This window comes from Salmo salar, unplaced genomic scaffold, assembly GCF_965601325.2.
Source record: "Salmo salar unplaced genomic scaffold, fSalSal1 ptg000784l, whole genome shotgun sequence".
NCBI lineage: Eukaryota > Metazoa > Chordata > Actinopteri > Salmoniformes > Salmonidae > Salmo > Salmo salar.
This window is the reverse complement of record NW_027675497.1, coordinates 377,501-399,165: the sequence shown is the minus strand read 5'-3', so window position 1 is coordinate 399,165 and position 21,665 is coordinate 377,501. Positions and strand designations below refer to the sequence as shown.

General features: G+C 47.3%; 1 protein-coding gene across 4 annotated transcripts in view; it reads left to right on the top strand.

Moving 5' to 3' along the window:
• The window catches only part of LOC106595997 (protein artemis), a 40,642-nt gene that overhangs the window by 2,806 nt on the left and 16,171 nt on the right, over positions 1–21,665 (top strand). For all 4 annotated transcript variants that reach the window (XM_082972584.1, XM_082972585.1, XM_082972583.1 and 1 more), the window contains exons 6-9: positions 3,382–3,483; positions 12,835–12,907; positions 13,506–13,646; positions 14,325–14,426. In XM_082972584.1, the coding sequence (XP_082828710.1) occupies positions 3,382–3,483; positions 12,835–12,907; positions 13,506–13,646; positions 14,325–14,426 (418 nt within the window). The remainder of the gene's footprint in view (positions 1–3,381; positions 3,484–12,834; positions 12,908–13,505; positions 13,647–14,324; positions 14,427–21,665) is intronic.

The window sequence follows — 21,665 nt, the reverse complement described above, 5'->3', positions numbered from 1 at the left end:
TGCTAACTTGCTAGCTAAGATGTACTGAGTAAATGATCTCCAGCCAGGGCTCCAGCTGGTTTGCTAACTTGTTAGCTAAGATATACTGAGTAAATGATCTCCAGCCAGGGCTCCAGCTGGTTTGCTAACTTGTTAGTTAAGTGTTAGATGGCAACATCAAGCTTCCTGGTTACAGCAGACACAATCAATTCTGTGTAATATTTGTTTTGTTGCTAGCAGCAAACTGTGAGTAGCCTGTTGAGATAGTTGTATAACTGTATGAGCTGGGTTGTCTGTCCTTGCAATTTGTTTATGTGCGCTTGTTAGCATTTAGCTAGCGTCCGCTATGGGAATTCGCTAGTAATTTGTAAGCATTTGTTGGCACTCCAACCGAAAACATTAAGAACACCTGCTCTTTCCATGACAGACTGACCAGGTGAATCCAGGTGAAAGATATGATCCCTTATTGATGTCACTTGTTAAATCCTCTTCCAATCAGTGTAGATGAAGGGCAGGAGACATGTTAAAGAAGGATTTTTAAGCCTTGAGACTAATGAGACATGGATTGTGTATGTGTGCCATTCAGAGGGTGAATGTGCAAGACAAAATGTTGAAGTGCCTTTGAATAAGCTATGGTAGTAGGTGCCATGCGAACCGGTTTGTCAAGAACTGCAGTGCTGCTGGGACATCCAGCCAACATCCAGCCATCTTGGCACAACTGTGAGAAGCATAAGGGGGGGGGGGGGGGTGAGTGTAGAAACAATAAGAACACCTTCCTAATATTGAGTTGCCTCCCCCATTCGTTGGGGCGTGGACACTACAAGATGTCGAAAGCTTTCCACAGGGAAGCTGGCCCAATGATTCCCACAGTTGTGTCAAGTTGGCTGGATGTCCTTTGGGTGGTGGACCGTTCTTGATTACACAAAGGAAACTGTTGAGTGTGAGAAACCCAGCAACGTTGCAGTTCTTGACTCAAACTGGTGTGCCTGGCACCTACTACCATATGCCGTTCAAAGGCACTTAAATCTCTTGTCTTGCCCGTTCACCCTCTGAAAGGCACACACACACAATCCATGTCTCAATTGTCTCAAGACTTAAAACATGTCTCCTCCCCTTCATCTACACTGATTGAAGTGGATTTAACAAGTGACATTAATAAGGGATCATATCTTTCACCTGGTCAGTCTGTCATGGAAAGAGCAGGGGCTCTTAATGTTTTGTGTACAGGCGCACTGGTTTGCGTCAAGAACTGCAACGTTGCTGGGTTTTTCACACTCAACAGTTTCCCGGGTGTATCAAGAACTGCAACGTTGCTGGGTTTTTCACACTCAACAGTTTCCTGGGTGAATCAAGAACTGCAACGTTGCTGGGTTTTTCACACTCAACAGTTTCCCGGGTGAATCAAGAACTGCAACGTTGCTGGGTTTTTCACACTCAACAGTTTCCCGGGTGAATCAAGAACTGCAACGTTGCTGGGTTTTTCACACTCAACAGTTTCCCGGGTGAATCAAGAACTGGTATATATATATATATTAGTACCAGTCAAAAGTTTGGACACACCTACTCATTCAAGGGTTTTTCTTTATTTTTACTATTTTATACATTATCCATCAAAACTATGAAATAACACAATCAAAGTGTTAAACAAATCAAAATATATTTTAGATTCTTCAAAGTAGCCACCCTTTGCCTTTGACAGCTTTGCACACTCTTGGCATTCTCTCAACCAGCTTCACCTGGAATGCTTCTCCAACAGTCTTGAAGGAGTTCCCACATATGCTGAGCACTTGTTGGCTGCTTTTGCTTCACTCTGCAGTCCAACTCATCCCAAACCATCTCTATTGGGTTGAGGTCTGGTGATTGTGGAGGCCAGGTCATCTGATGCAGCACTCCATCACTCTCCTTCTTGATCAAATAGCCTTTACACAGCCTGGAGGTGTGTTTTGGGTCATTGTCCTGTTGAAAAACAAATGATATTCCCCTAAGCGCAGACCAGATGGGATGGCGTATCACTGCAGAATGCTGTGGTAGCCATGCTGGTTAAGTGTGCCTTGAATTCTAAATAAATCACAGACAGTGTCACCAGCAAAGCACCCCCACACCATCACACCTCCTCCTCCATGCTTCACGGTGGGAACCACACATGCAGAGATCATCCGTTCACCTACTCTGCGTCTCACAAAGACACGACGGTTGGAACCAAAAATACAACATTTGGACTCATCAGCCCAAAGGACATATTTCCACCTGTCTAATGTCCATTGCTCGTGTTTCTTGGCCCAAGCAAGTCTCTTCTTATTATTGGTGTCCTTTAGTAGTGGTTTCTTTGCAGCAATTCGACCATGGAGGCCTGATTCGGGGCGGCAGGTAGCCTAGTGGTTAGAGTGTTGGGCCATTAACCGAAAGGTTGGTGGATCGAATCACCGAGCTGACAAGGTAAAAATCTGTCGTTCTGCCCCCTGAACAAGGAAGTTAACCCACTGTTCCCTGATAGGCCGTCATTGTAAATAAGTTGTTCTTAACTGACTTGCCTCGTTAAATAAAAGTGAGAAAAAAAAAGAAAAATAATCACGTAGTCTTGCAGTCTCCTCTGAACAGTTGATGTTGAGATGTCTGTTACTTGAACTCTGTGAAGCATTTATTTGGGCTGCAATCTGAGGTGCAGTTAACTACAATGAACTTATTCTCTGCAGCAGAGGTAACTCTGGGTCTTCCTTTCCTGTGGCGGTCCTCATGAGAGCCAGTTTCATCATAGCGCTTGAGGGTTTTTGCGACTACACTTGAAAAATGTTCAAAGTTCTTTACATTTTTTTGGATTGACTGACCTTCATGTCTTAAAGTAATGTTGATCGTTTCTCTTTGCTCATTTGAAATGTCCTTGCCATAATATGGACTTGATCTTTTACCAAATAGGGCTATCTTCTGTATACCACCCCTACCTTTTCACAACACAACTGGTTGGCTCAAATGCATTAATTCACTTTCAACAAGGCACACCTGTTAATTGAAATGGATTCCAGGTGACTACCTCATGAAGCTGGTTGAGAGAATGCCAAGAGTGTGCAATGCTGTCATCAAGGCAAAGGGTGGCTACTTTTTGAAGAATCTCAAATATAATGTAACACTTTTTTGGTTACTACATGACTCCATATGTGTTATTTCATAGTTTTGATGTCTTCACTATTATTCTACAATGTAGAAAATAGTAAAAATAAAGAAAAACCCTTGAATGAGTCGGTGTCCAAACTTTTTCCTGGGACTGAGAAAGATATATATATATATATATATACCGTATACCCCGTTATGGTACAGGAACGATATGAAGGAAACCTGGATATCTCCCAACCCTAGTGTGTGTGTGTGTGTGTGTGTGTGTGTGTGTGTGTGTGTGTGTGTGTGTAGGTTCTTGGTAGAGGGGGCCCAGGGTGCGGTGTTGTACACAGGAGACTTCCGACTGGCGAAGGGAGACGCCTCCAGGATAGAACTCCTCCACTCTGGGAGCAGGTACACACACTACACACACACACACACACACACACACACACACACACACACCCTCCACTCTGGGAGCAGGTACACACACACACACACACACACCCTCCACTCTGGGAGCAGGTACACACACACACACACACACACACACCCTCAACTCTGGGAGCAGGTAAACACACACACACACACACACACACACACACCCTCAACTCTGGGAGCAGGTAAACACACACACACACACACACACACACACACACACACACACACACACACACCCTCAACTCTGGGAGCAGGTAAACACACACACACACACACACACACACACACACACACACCCTCAACTCTGGGAGCAGGTAAACACACACACACACACACACACACACCCTCAACTCTGGGAGCAGGTAAACACACACACACACACACCCTCAACTCTGGGAGCAGGTAAACACACACACACACACACACACACACACACACACACACACACACACACACACACACACACACACACACACACACACCCTCCACTCTGGGAGCAGGTACACACACACACACCCCCTCCACTCTGGGAGCAGGTACACACACACACACACTACACACACACACACACACACACCCTCCACTCTGGGAGCAGGTACACACACACACACACACTACCTACAGTATATACAGACACTACCCACAGTATATACAGACAGAATGACTACCAAATACTAGCTAGAAGTTGATCATATCAGAGCTGTGAAGCAGAGCATGCTGGGGGATCTCCAGCTGAGAGGAGTCTAGTTCCATCCATCCTGTGTTTCCCCTCCAGTTAGCTCTCGTTGTGTTAGCCAAGGCCAGTGTTTCCCCTCCAGTTAGCTCTCGTTGTGTTAGCCAAGGCCAGTGTTTCCCCTCCAGTTAGCTCTCGTTGTGTTAGCCAAGGCCAGTGTTTCCCCTCCAGTTAGCTCTCGTTGTGTTAGCCAAGGCCAGTGTGCGTCCTTGCTGATGTGGAAGTGTTTATGCGCTTGCCTACCTTATTGTCATGTTTTGTGGTTCTGCTAATTAAGTGTTTAGCGTGAGCTAGCTACTGCGGGCTTGCTAGATCAGTTTTCACTGTCATGTTATTTTGACATTTAGCCCTGTGTTTGTATAGGATAATGTCCCTCACTACTTTGTTTATATACCCTGTAATTATATAGATGTACTTTATATGGATATTTCATTCCAAACTGTTTAGAAGTTTACATTTCAAGATCATTCAGTTGTGTGAGGCTCCCCTTTAATTAGTCACGCTGTTTAGCCTAGCGCTGCTGTTTAGCCTAGCGCTGTTTAGCCTAGCGCTGCTGTTTAGCCTAGCGCTGCTGTTTAGCCTAGCGCTGCTGTTTAGCCTAGCGCTGCTGTTTAGCCTAGCGCTGCTGTTTAGCCTAGCGCTGCTGTTTAGCCTAGCGCTGCTGTTTAGCCTAGCGCTGCTGTTTAGCCTAGCGCTGCTGTTTAGCCTAGCGCTGCTGTTTAGCCTAGCGCTGCTGTTTAGCCTAGCGCTGTTTAGCCTTGTAGAGCATTAAGCCATTACAGCCATGCTATTGAAGTCACGCTGTAGAGCATTAAGCCATTACAGCCATGCTATTGAAGTCACGCTGTAGAGCATTAAGCCATTACAGCCATGCTATTGAAGTCACATTGTAGAGCATTAAGCCATTACAGCCATGCTATTGAAGCCACGTTGTATAGCATTAAGCCATAACAGCCATGCTATTGAAGTCACGTTGTATAGCCTAGCGCTGTATTGTCTTGTAGAGCATTAAGCCATTACAGCCATGCTATTGAAGTCGAATAGCATCAAATAGCCAACACGATATTCAACTTTTCAGGGAAGTTAGGAACCAGTATTAACAGGCAGTTAGGAAAGCTAAGGCTAGCTTTTTCAAACAGAAATTTGCATCCTGTAGCACAAACTCCAAAAAGTTCTGGGACACTGTAAAGTCCATGGAGAATAAGAGCACCTCCTCCCATCTGCCCACTGCACTGAGGCTAGGAAACACTGTCACCACCGATAATTGAGAATTTCTAGAAGCATTTATCTGCGGCTGGCCATGCTTTCCACCTGGCTACCCTGACCCCGGTCAACAGCCCTGCACCCCCCCACAGCAACTTGCCCAAACCTCCCCCATTTCTCCTTCACCCAAATCCAGATAGCTGATGTTCTTAAAGAGTTGCAAAATCTGGACCCCTACAAATCATCTAGATCCTCTCTTTCTAAAATTATTCGCTGCAATTGTTGCAACCCCTATTACTAGCCTGTTCAACCTCTCTCTCGTATCGTCTGAGATCCCCAAAGATTGGAAAGCAGCTGCTGTCATCCCCCTCTTCAAAGGGGGAGACACTAGACCCAAACTGTTACATACCTATATCCATCCTACCCTGCTTTTCTAAGGTCTTCAAAAAGCCAAGTTAACAAACAGATCACCGACCATTTCGAATCCCACCGTAGCTTCTCCGGTATGCAATCTGGTTTCCGAGCTGGTCATGGGTGCACCTCAGCCACACTCAAGGTCCTTAACGATATCATAACCGCCATCGATAAGAGACATTACTGTGCAGCCGTATTCATCGACCTGGCCAAGGCTTTCGACTCTGTCAATCACCGCATTCTTATCGGCAGACTCAACAGCCTTGGTTTCTCAAATGACTGCCTCGCCTGGTTCACCAACTACTTCTCTGATAGAGTTCAGTGTGTCAAATCGGAGGGCCTGTTGTCCGGGCCTCTGGCAGTCTCTATGGGGGTGCCACAGGGTTCAATTCTCGGGCCGAATCTTTTCTCTTTATACATCAATGATGTCGCTCTTGCTGCTGGTGATTCTCTGATCCACCTCTACGCAGACGACACCATTCTGTATACTTCTGGCCCTTCTTTGGACACTGTGTTAACTAACCTCCAGACGAGCTTCAATGCCATACAACTCTCCTTCCGTGGCCTTCAACTGCTCTTAAACGCTAGTAAAACTAAATGCATGCTCTTCAACCGATCGCTGCCCGCACCTGCCCGCCCGTCCAGCATCACTACTCTGGACGGTTCTGACTTAGAATATGTGGACAACTACAAATACCTAGGTGTCTGGTTAGACTGTAAACTCTCCTTCCAGACTCACATTAAACATCTCCAATCCAAAATTAAATCTAGAATTGGCTTCCTATTTCACAACAAGCATCCTTCCCTCATGCTGCCAAACATACCCTCGTAAAACTGACTATCCTACTGATCCTTGACTTCAGCGATGTCATTTACAAAATAGCCTCCAACACTCTACTCAACAAGCTGGATGCAGTCTATCACAGTGCCATCCGTTTTGTCACCAAAGCCCCATATACTACCCACCACTGCGACCTGTACGCTCTCGTTGGCTGGCCCTCGCTTCATAATCGTCGCCAGACCCACTGGCTCCAGGTCATCTATAAGTCTCTGCTAGGTAAAGCCCCGCCTTATCTCAGCTCACTGGTCACCATAGCAGCACCCACCCGTAGCACGCGCTCCAGCAGGTATATCTCACTGGTCACCCCCAAAGCCTATTCCTCCTTTGGCCGCCTTTCCTTCCAGTTCTCTGCTGCCAATGACTGGAACGAACTGCAAAAATCATTGAAGCTGGAGACTCATATCTCCCTCACTAGCTTTAAGCACCAGCTGTCAGAGCAGCTCACAGATCACTGCACCTGTACATAGCCCATCTGTAAACAGCCCATCCAACTACCTCATCCCCATATTGTTATTTATTTTGCTCCTTTGCCCCCCAGTATCTCTACTTGCACATCTATCACTCCAGTGTTTAATTGCTAAATTGTAATTACTTCGCCACTATGGCCTATTTATTGCCTTACCTCCCTAATCTTACCTCATTTGCACACACTGTATATAGATTTTTTTTCTATTGTGTTATTGACTGTATGTTTGTTTATTCCATGTGTAACTCTGTGTTGTTGTATGTTGTCGAACTGCTTTGCTTTATCTTGGCCAGGTCACAGTTGTAAATGAGAACTTGTTCTCAACTAGCCTACCTGGTTAAATAAAGGACTTGTTCTCAACTAGCCTAACCTGGTTAAATAAAGGACTTGTTCTCAACTAGCCTAACCTGGTTAAATAAAGGACTTGTTCTCAACTAGCCTAACCTGGTTAAATAAAGGACTTGTTCTCAACTGGCCTACCTGGTTAAATAAAGGACTTGTTCTCAACTAGCCTACCTGGTTAAATAAAGGACTTGTTCACTACTACCTTGGCATGGACCAACACAGTGCCTGAGGAAAGTATTCAGACCTCTTCACTTTTTCCACATTTTGTTACATTATTCTAAAATGGATTAGATACATTTTTCCTCTCATTAATCGATACACAATACCCCGTGACGACATCACAATACCCCGTGACGACATCACAATACCCCATAACGACATCACAATACCCCATAACGACATCACAATACCCCGTAACAATACCCCATGACGACATCACAATACCCCGTAACGACATCACAATACCCCGTGACGACATCACAATACCCCGTGACGACATCACAATACCCCGTGACGACATCACAATACCCCATAACATCACAATACCCCGTAACAATACCCCGTGACGACATCACAATACCCCGTAACGACATCACAATACCCCATGACGACATCACAATACCCCGTAACGACATCACAATACCCCGTAACGACAAAGCGAAAAGTTTTGTTAATTATAGCAAATGTATTAAAAGTAAAGAAATACCTTATTTACGTAAGTATTCAGACGCTTTGCTCTGAGACTCAAAATACTGTAGAGCTCAGGTGCATCCTGTTTCCATTGATCATCCTTGATGTTTATACAACTTGATTGGAGTCCACCGGTGGTAAATTCAATTGATAGGACATGATTTGGAAAGGCTCACACCTGTCTATATAAGGTCCCACAGTTGACAGGTAGAGCAGAAACCAAGCCATGAGGTCGAAGGAATCCTCCGTAGAGCTCCGAGACAGGATTGTGTCAAGGCACAGATCTGGGGAAGGGTACCAAAACATTTCTGCAGTATTGAAGATCCCCAAGAACACAGTGGTCTCAATCATTCTCCAATAGAAGAAGTTTGGAACCACTAAGTCTCTGCCTAGAGCTGGCCGCCCGGCCAAACTGAGCAATCGGGGGAGAAGGGCCTTGGTCAGAGAGGTGACCAAGAACCCGATGGTCACTCTAACAGAGCTCCAGAGTTCCTCTGTGGAGATGGGAGAACCTTTCAGAAGGACAACCATCTCTGCAGCACTCCACCAATCAGGCCTTTATGGTAGAGTGGCCAGACGGAAGCCACTCCTCAGTAAAAGGCACATGACAGCCCGCTTGGAGTTTACCTAAAGGACTCTCAGACCATGAGAAACAAGATTGATCTCTTTGGCCTGAATGCCAAGCGTTACGTCTGGAGGAAACCTGCCACCATCCCTACGGTGAAGCATGGTGGCCGCGTCACGTCTGGAGGAAACCTGTCACCATCCCTACGGTGAGGCATGGTGGTGGCAGCGTCAAGTCTGGAGGAAACCTGCCACCATCCCTACGGTGAGGCGTGGTGGTGGCAGCGTCACGTCTGGAGGAGACCTGCCACCATCCCTACGGTGAGGCATGGTGGTGGCAGCGTCACGTCTGGAGGAAACCTGCCACCTTCCCTACGGTGAGGCATGGTGGTGGCAGCGTCACGTCTGGAGGAGACCTGCCACCATCCCTACGGTGAGGCGTGGTGGTAGCGTCACGTCTGGAGGTGAGGCATGGTGGTGGCAGCGTCACGTCTGGAGGAGACCTGCCACCATCCCTACGGTGAGGCATGGTGGTGGCAGCGTCACGTCTGGAGGAAACCTGCCACCTTCCCTACGGTGAGGCATGGTGGTGGCAGCGTCACGTCTGGAGGAGACCTGCCACCATCCCTACGGTGAGGCGTGGTGGTAGCGTCACGTCTGGAGGTGAGGCATGGTGGTGGCAGCGTCACGTCTGGAGGAGACCTGCCACCATCCCTACGGTGAGGCATGGTGGTGGCAGCGTCACGTCTGGAGGAGACCTGCCACCATCCCTACGGTGAGGCATGGTGGTGGCAGCGTCACGTCTGGAGGAGACCTGCCACCATCCCTACGGTGAGGCTTGGTGGTGGCAGCGTCACGTCTGGAGGAGACCTGCCACCATCCCTACGGTGAGGCTTGGTGGTGGCAGCGTCACGTCTGGAGGAGACCTGCCACCATCCCTACGGTGAGGCTTGGTGGTGGCAGCGTCACGTCTGGAGGAGACCTGCCACCATCCCTACGGTGAGGCATGGTGGTGGCAGCGTCACGTCTGGAGGAGACCTGCCACCATCCCTACGGTGATGCATGGTGGTGGCAGCGTCACGTCTGGAGGAAACCTGCCACCATCCCTACGGTGATGCATGGTGGTGGCAGCGTCACGTCTGGAGGAAACCTGCCACCATCCCTACGGTGAGGCATGGTGGTGGCAGCGTCACGTCTGGAGGAAACCTGCCACCATCCCTACGGTGAGGCTTGGTGGTGGCAGCGTCACGTCTGGAGGAGACCTGCCACCATCCCTACGGTGAGGCTTGGTGGTGGCAGCGTCACGTCTGGAGGAAACCTGCCACCATCCCTACGGTGAGGCATGGTGGTGGCAGCGTCGCGTCTGGAGGAAACCTGCCACCATCCCTACGGTGAAGCATGGTGGTGGCAGCATCATGCTGTGATGATGTTTTTCAGTAGCAGGGAGTCAGGAGCAAAGACAGAGATCCTTGATGAAAACCTGCTTCAGAGCACTCAGGACCTCAGACTGGGGCGAAGGTTCACCTTCCAACAGGCCAATGACCCTAAGCACACGGCCAAGACAACCCAGGAGTGGCTTCGGGACAAGTCTCTGGATGTCCTCGAGTGGCCCAGGCAGAGCCCGGACTTGAACCCGATTGAACATCTCTGGAGAGACCTGAAAATAGCTGTGCAGCAACGCTCCCCATCCAACCTGACAGAGCTTGAGAGGATCTGCAGAGAAGAATGGGAGATCCTTCCCAAATACAGGTGTGCCAAGCTTGTAGCCTCATATCTAAGAAGACTCAAGGCTGTAATCTCTGACAAAGGTGCTTCAACAAAGTACTAAGTAAAGGGTCTGAATTCTTATGTAAACATATTTTTAAAAAGTAAAAAATGTTTTGGATTTGTCATTATGGGGTATTGTGATGTCATTATGGGATATTGTGATGTCATTATGGGGTATTGTGATGGTATTATGGGGTATTGTGATGTCATTATGGGGTAATGTGATGGTATTGTGATGTCATTATGGGGTATTGTGATGTCATTATGGGGTATTGTGATGTCATTATGGGGTATTGTGATGTCATTATGGGGTATTGGGTGTAGACTGATGAGGGGAAAAAACAACTTCCTCAATTTTAGAATGAGGCTGTAACAAAACAAAATGTCAAATTCAAGGGGTCTTAATACTCTGAACGCACTGTAGGAGCTCAAACCAGGAAAAACATTAATGATGGAGCTGTTATACAATACACAGCCAACCACATATTACACATGGCAGAAAAACAAACAGATTTAAGATGTTTTTGGTACATAACTGGTAATAGTCTAAATTAAACAAATTCAGATTTAGACTACAATTATAGTGAATTTGTATTTGATTCTGAATAGTTTAGTGTATTATGGTCGAGATGGTTTAATGATGCTGGAGGTTCCCAGTACGGGCCTGAGGTTCCCAGTACGGGCCGGAGATTCCCAGTACGGGCCGGAGGTTCCCAGTACGGGCCGGAGGTTCCCAGTACGGGCCGGAGGTTCCCAGTACGGGCCGGAGATTCCCAGTACGGGCCGGAGATTCCCAGTACGGGCCGGAGATTCACAGTACGGGCCGGAGGTTCCCAGTACGGGCCGGAGATTCCCAGTACGGGCCCAGATGGGATTGGAGCATCTACATTTAGAAAAGTTGACCATAATCCACTGTGATGTTCTGTGCCCATATTGTGAATCAGCATCATTAAACCTCCTCGACCCTAATAAACTGTCTTGGTAAAACCTGGACAATATACAGTCACCCTAACCAGCACACACCAGGTAAAACCTGGACAATATACAGTCACCCTAACCAGCACACACCAGGTAAAACCTGGACAATATACAGTCACCCTAACCAGCACACACCAGGTAAAACCTGGACAATATACAGTCACCCTAACCAGCACACACCAGGTAAAACCTGGACAATATACAGTCACCCTAACCAGCACACACCAGGTAAAACCTGGACAATATACAGTCACCCTAACCAGCACACACCAGGTAAAACCTGGACAATATACAGTCACCCTAACCAGCACACACCAGGTAAAACCTGGACAATATACAGTCACCCTAACCAGCACACACCAGGTAAAACCTGGACAATATACAGTCACCCTAACCAGCACACACCAGGTAAAACCTGGACAATATACAGTCACCCTAACCAGCACACACCAGGTAAAACCTGGACAATATACAGTCACCCTAACCAGCACTAACACTCAGGTAAAACCTGGACAATATAGTCACCCTAACCAGCACACACCAGGTAAAACCTGGACAATATAGTCACCCTAACCAGCAGCACACTACCAGGTAAAACCTGGACAATATACAGTCACCCTAACCTAGTAACCCTATAATAACCTGGACCCTATAGTAACCCTAAGTAACCCATATAACCCTATAGTAACCCTAGTAGTAACCCTATAATAACCCTGTAGTAACCCTATAGTAACCCTATAATAACCCTATAATAACCCTATAGTAACCCTATAATAACCCTATAGTAACCCTATAGTAACCCCTATAGTAACCCTATAATAACCCCTATAGTAACCCTATAATAACCCTATAGTAACCCTATAGTAACCCCTATAGTAACCCCTATAGTAACCCTATAATAACCCTATAGTAACCCTATAATAACCCTATAGTAACCCTGTAGTAACCCTATAATAACCCTGTAGTAACCCTATAGTAACCCCTATAGTAACCCCTATAGTAACCCTATAGTAACCCTATAATAACCCTATAGTAACCCCTATAGTAACCCTATAATAACCCCTATAGTAACCCTATAATAACCCTGTAGTAACCCTATAGTAACCCCTATAGTAACCCTATATAACCCTATAGTAACCCTATAATAACCCTATAGTAACCCTATAATAACCCTATAGTAACCCTATAATAACCCTGTAGTAACCCTGTAGTAACCCTATAGTAACCCTATAGTAACCCTATAGTAACCCTATAATAACCCTGTAGTAACCCTATAATAACCCTATAATAACCCTATAGTAACCCTGTGCTGTGTTATTTCAGGGTGAAAGACATCAAGAGTGTGTATCTGGACTCCACCTTTTACGACCCTCGCTTCTACCAGATCCCCAGCAGGGTGAGTGTGTGGGATTCTGAGAGAGCTACAGAGAGAGAGAGAGAGAGAGAGAGAGAGAGAGAGAGAGAGAGAGAGGGGGGAGAGAGAGCTACAGCGAGAGAGAGAGAGAGGGGGGAGAGCTAGAGAGAGGGGAGGAGAGAGAGCTACAGAGAGAGAGAGGGGGGGAGAGAGAGAGGAGAGGGGGGGAGAGAGAGAGAGAGCTACAGAGAGACAGAGCGAGAGCTAGAGAGAGAGAGGGGGAGGGGGGAGAGCTTGAGAGAGAGAGGGGGGGGAGAGAGAGAGGAGAGGGGGGGAGAGAGAGAGAGCTACAGAGAGACAGAGCGAGAGCTAGAGAGAGAGAGGGGGAGGGGGGAGAGCTTGAGAGAGAGCTACAGAGAGAGAGAGAGAGAGAGAGGGGGGGGAGAGAGAGCTAGAGAGAGAGAGAGAGAGAGAGTGTGTGTGTGTGTAGGAGACGTGTCTACATGCTATCCAGGGCCTGGTACAGGACTGAGTCATTAGGAGTGTGTGTGTGTGTGTGTGTGTGTGTGTGTGTGTGTGTGTGTGTGTGTGTGTGTGTGTGTGTGTGTGTGTGTGTGTGTGTGTGTGTGTGTGTGTGTAGGAGACCTGTCTACATGCTATCCAGGACCTGGTACAGGACTGGATCAGTAGGAGTGTGCGCCACACAGTGTGGCTGAACTGTAAGGCTGCGTATGGATATGAATACCTCTTCACTAACCTGGCGAACGAGTTTCACACACAGGTCGGTGACCAACACTTAATAAGGATCGGACCCTTTTTTTCCATTTCTGCCTAAAATGACAAATCCAAATCTAACTGCCTGAAGCGAGGATATGCATATTATTGGTACCATTTGAAAGGAAACACTTTGAAGTTTGTGGAAATGTGAAAGGAATGTAGGAGAATATAACACAATAGATCTGGTAAATGATAATACAAAGATAAAACGAACCGTTTTTTTGTTCCGTCATCTTTGAAATGCAAGAGAAAGGCCATAATGTATTATTCCAGCCCAGGTGCAATTTAGATTTTTTTGGCCACTAGATGGCAGCAGTACAACGTTTTAGACTGATCCAATGAACCATTGCATTTTGTTCAAAATGTATCAAGACTGCCCAATTGGTTTATTAATAACTTTAAGTTCATAACTGTGCACTCTCCTCAAACAATAGCATGGTATTCTTTCACTGTAATAGCTACTGGTCATTGGACAGTGCAGTTAGATTAACAAGAATTTAAGCTTTCTGCCAATATCAGATATGTCTATGTCCTGGGAAATGTTCCTGTTACTTACAACCTCATGCTAATCCCATTAGCCTACGTTAGCTTAACGGTCCCGTGGATGGGACACCGATCCCGATGAAGTTTTAAACACACACTTTGTTAAGCAGGAGAAATAATGCCACATGGTGTGTTGTAGATTCATGTCAACAACCTGGACATGTTTAAGAAGATGCCAGAGATTCTGAGTCATGTGACCACGGATCGAGCCACTCAGATCCATGCCTGCCGTCACCCCAAGGTAACGCTGCTACACGCCCACTTTCTCTTAGCAACCCCTAACCAATAGGAACATGGTGTGGTGAGGAGTCCTAACCAATAGGAACATGGTGTGTAGGGGGAGGAGTCCTAACCAATAGAAACATGGTGTGTAGGGGGAGGAGTCCTAACCAATAGAAACATGGTGTGTGTAGGGGGAGGAGTCCTAACCAATAGAAACATGGTGTTTAGGGGGAGGAGTCCTAACCAATAGAAACATGGTGTTTAGGGGGAGGAGTCCTAACCAATAGGAACATGGTGTTTAGGGGGAGGAGTCCTAACCAATAGGAACATGGTGTTTAGGGGGAGGAGTCCTAACCAATAGGAACATGGTGTTTAGGGGGAGGAGTCCTAACCAATAGGAACATGGTGTTTAGGGGGAGGAGTCCTAACCAATAGGAACATGGTGTTTAGGGGGAGGAGTCCTAACCAATAGGAACATGGTGTTTAGGGGGAGGAGTCCTAACCAATAGGAACATGGTGTTTAGGGGGAGGAGTCCTAACCAATAGGAACATGGTGTTTAGGGGGAGGAGTCCTAACCAATAGAAACATGGTGTGGTGAGGAGTCCTAACCAATAGGAACATGGTGTTTAGGGGGAGGAGTCCTAACCAATAGGAACATGGTGTTTAGGGGGAGGAGTCCTAACCAATAGGAACATGGTGTGGTGAGGAGTCCTAACCAATAGAAACATGGTGTTTAGGGGGAGGAGTCCTAACCAATAGGAACATGGTGTTTAGGGGGAGGAGTCCTAACCAATAGGAACATGGTGTTTAGGGGGAGGAGTCCTAACCAATAGGAACATGGTGTTTAGGGGGAGGAGTCCTAACCAATAGGAACATGGTGTTTAGGGGGAGGAGTCCTAACCAATAGGAACTTGGTGTGGTGAGGAGTCCTAACCAATAGGAACATGGTGTTTAGGGGGAGGAGTCCTAACCAATAGGAACATGATGTGGTGAGGAGTCCTAACCAATAGGAACATGGTGTGTGTAGGGGGAGGAGTCCTAACCAATAGGAACATGGTGTTTAGGGGGAGGAGTCCTAACCAATAGGAACATGGTGTGGTGAGGAGTCCTAACCAATAGGAACATGGTGTTTAGGGGGAGGAGTCCTAACCAATAGGAACATGGTGTTTAGGGGGAGGAGTCCTAACCAATAGGAACTTGGTGTGGTGAGGAGTCCTAACCAATAGGAACATGATGTTTAGGGGGAGGAGTCCTAACCAATAGGAACATGGTGTTTAGGGGGAGGAGTCCTAACCAATAGGAACATGGTGTGGTGAGGAGTCCTAACCAATAGGAACATGGTGTTTAGGGGGAGGAGTCCTAACCAATAGGAACATGGTGTTTAGGGGGAGGAGTCCTAACCAATAGGAACATGGTGTTTAGGGGGAGGAGTCCTAACCAATAGGAACATGGTGTTTAGGGGGAGGAGTCCTAACCAATAGGAACATGGTGTTTAGGGGGAGGAGTCCTAACCAATAGGAACATGGTGTTTAGGGGGAGGAGTCCTAACCAATAGGAACATGATGTTTAGGGGGAGGAGTCCTAACCAATAGGAACATGGTGTTTAGGGGGAGGAGTCCTAACCAATAGGAACATGGTGTGGTGAGGAGTCCTAACCAATAGGAACATGGTGTTTAGGGGGAGGAGTCCTAACCAATAGGAACATGGTGTTTAGGGGGAAGAGTCCTAACCAATAGGAACATGATGGGGTGAGGAGTCCTAACCAATAGGAACATGGTGTGTGTAGGGGGAGGAGTCCTAACCAATAGGAACATGGTGTTTAGGGGGAGGAGTCCTAACCAATAGGAACTTGGTGTGGTGAGGAGTCCTAACCAATAGGAACATGGTGTTTAGGGGGAGGAGTCCTAACCAATAGGAACATGATGTGGTGAGGAGTCCTAACCAATAGGAACATGGTGTGTGTAGGGGGAGGAGTCCTAACCAATAGGAACATGGTGTTTAGGGGGAGGAGTCCTAACCAATAGGAACATGGTGTTTAGGGGGAGGAGTCCTAACCAATAGGAACTTGGTGTGGTGAGGAGTCCTAACCAATAGGAACATGGTGTTTAGGGGGAGGAGTCCTAACCAATAGGAACATGGTGTTGAGGGGGAGGAGTCCTAACCAATAGGAACATGGTGTTTAGGGGGAGGAGTCCTAACCAATAGGAACATGGTGTTTAGGGGGAGGAGTCCTAACCAATAGGAACATGGTGTTTAGGGGGAGGAGTCCTAACCAATAGGAACATGGTGTTTAGGGGGAGGAGTCCTAACCAATAGGAACATGGTGTTTAGGGGGAGGAGTCCTAACCAATAGGAACATGGTGTTTAGGGGGAGGAGTCCTAACCAATAGAAACATGGTGTTTAGGGGGAGGAGTCCTAACCAATAGGAACATGGTGTTTAGGGGGAGGAGTCCTAACCAATAGGAACATGGTGTTTAGGGGGAGGAGTCCTAACCAATAGGAACATGGTGTTTAGGGGGAGGAGTCCTAACCAATAGGAACATGGTGTTTAGGGGGAGGAGTCCTAACCAATAGGAACATGGTGTTTAGGGGGAGGAGTCCTAACCAATAGGAACATGGTGTTTAGGGGGAGGAGTCCTAACCAATAGGAACATGGTGTTTAGGGGGAGGAGTCCTAACCAATAGGAACATGGTGTTTAGGGGGAGGAGTCCTAACCAATAGAAACATGGTGTTTAGGGGGAGGAGTCCTAACCAATAGGAACATGGTGTTTAGGGGGAGGAGTCCTAACCAATAGGAACATGGTGTTTAGGGGGAGGAGTCCTAACCAATAGGAACATGGTGTTTAGGGGGAGGAGTCCTAACCAATAGGAACATGGTGTTTAGGGGGAGGAGTCCTAACCAATAGGAACATGGTGTTTAGGGGGAGGAGTCCTAACCAATAGGAACATGGTGTTTAGGGGGAGGAGTCCTAACCAATAGGAACATGGTGTTTAGGGGGAGGAGTCCTAACCAATAGGAACATGGTGTTTAGGGGGAGGAGTCCTAACCAATAGAAACATGGTGTGGTGAGGAGTCCTAACCAATAGGAACATGGTGTTTAGGGGGAGGAGTCCTAACCAATAGGAACATGGTGTGGTGAGGAGTCCTAACCAATAGGAACATGGTGTTTAGGGGGAGGAGTCCTAACCAATAGAAACATGGTGTTTAGGGGGAGGAGTCCTAACCAATAGGAACATGGTGTTTAGGGGGAGGAGTCCTAACCAATAGGAACATGGTGTTTAGGGGGAGGAGTCCTAACCAATAGGAACATGGTGTTTAGGGGGAGGAGTCCTAACCAATAGGAACTTGGTGTGGTGAGGAGTCCTAACCAATAGGAACATGGTGTTTAGGGGGAGGAGTCCTAACCAATAGGAACATGGTGTTTAGGGGGAGGAGTCCTAACCAATAGGAACATGGTGTTTAGGGGGAGGAGTCCTAACCAATAGGAACATGGTGTTTAGGGGGAGGAGTCCTAACCAATAGGAACATGGTGTTTAGGGGGAGGAGTCCTAACCAATAGGAACATGGTGTTTAGGGGGAGGAGTCCTAACCAATAGGAACATGGTGTTTAGGGTGAGGAGTCCTAACCAATAGAAACATGGTTTTTAGGGGGAGGAGTCCTAACCAATAGGAACATGGTGTGGTGAGGAGTCCTAACCAATAGGAACATGGTGTTTAGGGGGAGGAGTCCTAACCAATAGGAACATGGTGTGGTGAGGAGTCCTAACCAATAGGAACATGGTGTTTAGGGGGAGGAGTCCTAACCAATAGGAACATGGTGTTTAGGGGGAGGAGTCCTAACCAATAGGAACATGGTGTGGTGAGGAGTCCTAACCAATAGGAACATGGTGTTTAGGGGGAGGAGTCCTAACCAATAGGAACATGGTGTTTAGGGGGAGGAGTCCTAACCAATAGGAACATGGTGTTTAGGGGGAGGAGTCCTAACCAATAGGAACTTGGTGTGGTGAGGAGTCCTAACCAATAGGAACATGGTGTGGTGAGGAGTCCTAACCAATAGGAACATGATGTTTAGGGGGAGGAGTCCTAACCAATAGGAACATGGTGTTTAGGGGGAGGAGTCCTAACCAATAGGAACATGGTGTTTAGGGGGAGGAGTCCTAACCAATAGAAACATGGTGTTTAGGGGGAGGAGTCCTAACCAATAGGAACATGGTGTGGTGAGGAGTCCTAACCAATAGGAACATGGTGTTTAGGGGGAGGAGTCCTAACCAATAGGAACATGGTGTGGTGAGGAGTCCTAACCAATAGGAACATGGTGTTTAGGGGGAGGAGTCCTAACCAATAGGAACATGGTGTGGTGAGGAGTCCTAACCAATAGGAACATGGTGTTTAGGGGGAGGAGTCCTAACCAATAGGAACATGGTGTTTAGGGGGAGGAGTCCTAACCAATAGGAACATGGTGTTTAGGGGGAGGAGTCCTAACCAATAGGAACATGGTGTGGTGAGGAGTCCTAACCAATAGGAACATGGTGTTTAGGGGGAAGAGTCCTAACCAATAGAAACATGGTGTGTGTAGGGGGAGGAGTCCTAACCAATAGGAACATGGTGTTTAGGGGGAGGAGTCCTAACCAATAGGAACATGGTGTTTAGGGGGAGGAGTCCTAACCAATAGGAACATGGTGTGGTGAGGAGTCCTAACCAATAGGAACATGGTGTTTAGGGGGAGGAGTCCTAACCAATAGGAACATGGTGTTTAGGGGGAGGAGTCCTAACCAATAGGAACATGGTGTTTAGGGGGAGGAGTCCTAACCAATAGGAACATGGTGTTTAGGGGGAGGAGTCCTAACCAATAGAAACATGGTGTTTAGGGGGAGGAGTCCTAACCAATAGGAACATGGTGTTTAGGGGGAGGAGTCCTAACCAATAGGAACATGGTGTTTAGGGGGAGGAGTCCTAACCAATAGGAACATGGTGTTTAGGGGGAGGAGTCCTAACCAATAGGAACATGGTGTTTAGGGGGAGGAGTCCTAACCAATAGGAACATGGTGTTTAGGGGGAGGAGTCCTAACCAATAGGAACATGGTGTGGTGAGGAGTCCTAACCAATAGGAACATGGTGTTTAGGGGGAGGAGTCCTAACCAATAGGAACATGGTGTTTAGGGGGAGGAGTCCTAACCAATAGGAACATGGTGTTTAGGGGGAGGAGTCCTAACCAATAGGAACATGGTGTGGTGAGGAGTCCTAACCAATAGGAACATGGTGTTTAGGGGGAAGAGTCCTAACCAATAGAAACATGGTGTGTGTAGGGGGAGGAGTCCTAACCAATAGGAACATGGTGTTTAGGGGGAGGAGTCCTAACCAATAGGAACATGGTGTTTAGGGGGAGGAGTCCTAACCAATAGGAACATGGTGTGGTGAGGAGTCCTAACCAATAGGAACATGGTGTTTAGGGGGAGGAGTCCTAACCAATAGGAACATGGTGTTTAGGGGGAGGAGTCCTAACCAATAGGAACATGGTGTTTAGGGGGAGGAGTCCTAACCAATAGGAACATGGTGTTTAGGGGGAGGAGTCCTAACCAATAGAAACATGGTGTTTAGGGGGAGGAGTCCTAACCAATAGGAACATGGTGTTTAGGGGGAGGAGTCCTAACCAATAGGAACATGGTGTTTAGGGGGAGGAGTCCTAACCAATAGGAACATGGTGTTTAGGGGGAGGAGTCCTAACCAATAGGAACATGGTGTTTAGGGGGAGGAGTCCTAACCAATAGGAACATGGTGTTTAGGGGGAGGAGTCCTAACCAATAGGAACATGGTGTTTAGGGGGAGGAGTCCTAACCAATAGGAACATGGTGTTTAGGGGGAGGAGTCCTAACCAATAGGAACATGGTGTTTAGGGGGAGGAGTCCTAACCAATAGAAACATGGTGTGGTGAGGAGTCCTAACCAATAGGAACATGGTGTTTAGGGGGAGGAGTCCTAACCAATAGGAACATGGTGTGGTGAGGAGTCCTAACCAATAGGAACATGGTGTTTAGGGGGAGGAGTCCTAACCAATAGAAACATGGTGTTTAGGGGGAGGAGTCCTAACCAATAGGAACATGGTGTTTAGGGGGAGGAGTCCTAACCAATAGGAACATGGTGTTTAGGGGGAGGAGTCCTAACCAATAGGAACATGGTGTTTAGGGGGAGGAGTCCTAACCAATAGGAACTTGGTGTGGTGAGGAGTCCTAACCAATAGGAACATGGTGTTTAGGGGGAGGAGTCCTAACCAATAGGAACATGGTGTTTAGGGGGAGGAGTCCTAACCAATAGGAACATGGTGTTTAGGGGGAGGAGTCCTAACCAATAGGAACATGGTGTTTAGGGGGAGGAGTCCTAACCAATAGGAACATGGTGTTTAGGGGGAGGAGTCCTAACCAATAGGAACATGGTGTTTAGGGGGAGGAGTCCTAACCAATAGGAACATGGTGTTTAGGGTGAGGAGTCCTAACCAATAGAAACATGGTTTTTAGGGGGAGGAGTCCTAACCAATAGGAACATGGTGTGGTGAGGAGTCCTAACCAATAGGAACATGGTGTTTAGGGGGAGGAGTCCTAACCAATAGGAACATGGTGTGGTGAGGAGTCCTAACCAATAGGAACATGGTGTTTAGGGGGAGGAGTCCTAACCAATAGGAACATGGTGTTTAGGGGGAGGAGTCCTAACCAATAGGAACATGGTGTGGTGAGGAGTCCTAACCAATAGGAACATGGTGTTTAGGGGGAGGAGTCCTAACCAATAGGAACATGGTGTTTAGGGGGAGGAGTCCTAACCAATAGGAACATGGTGTTTAGGGGGAGGAGTCCTAACCAATAGGAACTTGGTGTGGTGAGGAGTCCTAACCAATAGGAACATGGTGTGGTGAGGAGTCCTAACCAATAGGAACATGATGTTTAGGGGGAGGAGTCCTAACCAATAGGAACATGGTGTTTAGGGGGAGGAGTCCTAACCAATAGGAACATGGTGTTTAGGGGGAGGAGTCCTAACCAATAGAAACATGGTGTTTAGGGGGAGGAGTCCTAACCAATAGGAACATGGTGTGGTGAGGAGTCCTAACCAATAGGAACATGGTGTTTAGGGGGAGGAGTCCTAACCAATAGGAACATGGTGTGGTGAGGAGTCCTAACCAATAGGAACATGGTGTTTAGGGGGAGGAGTCCTAACCAATAGGAACATGGTGTGGTGAGGAGTCCTAACCAATAGGAACATGGTGTTT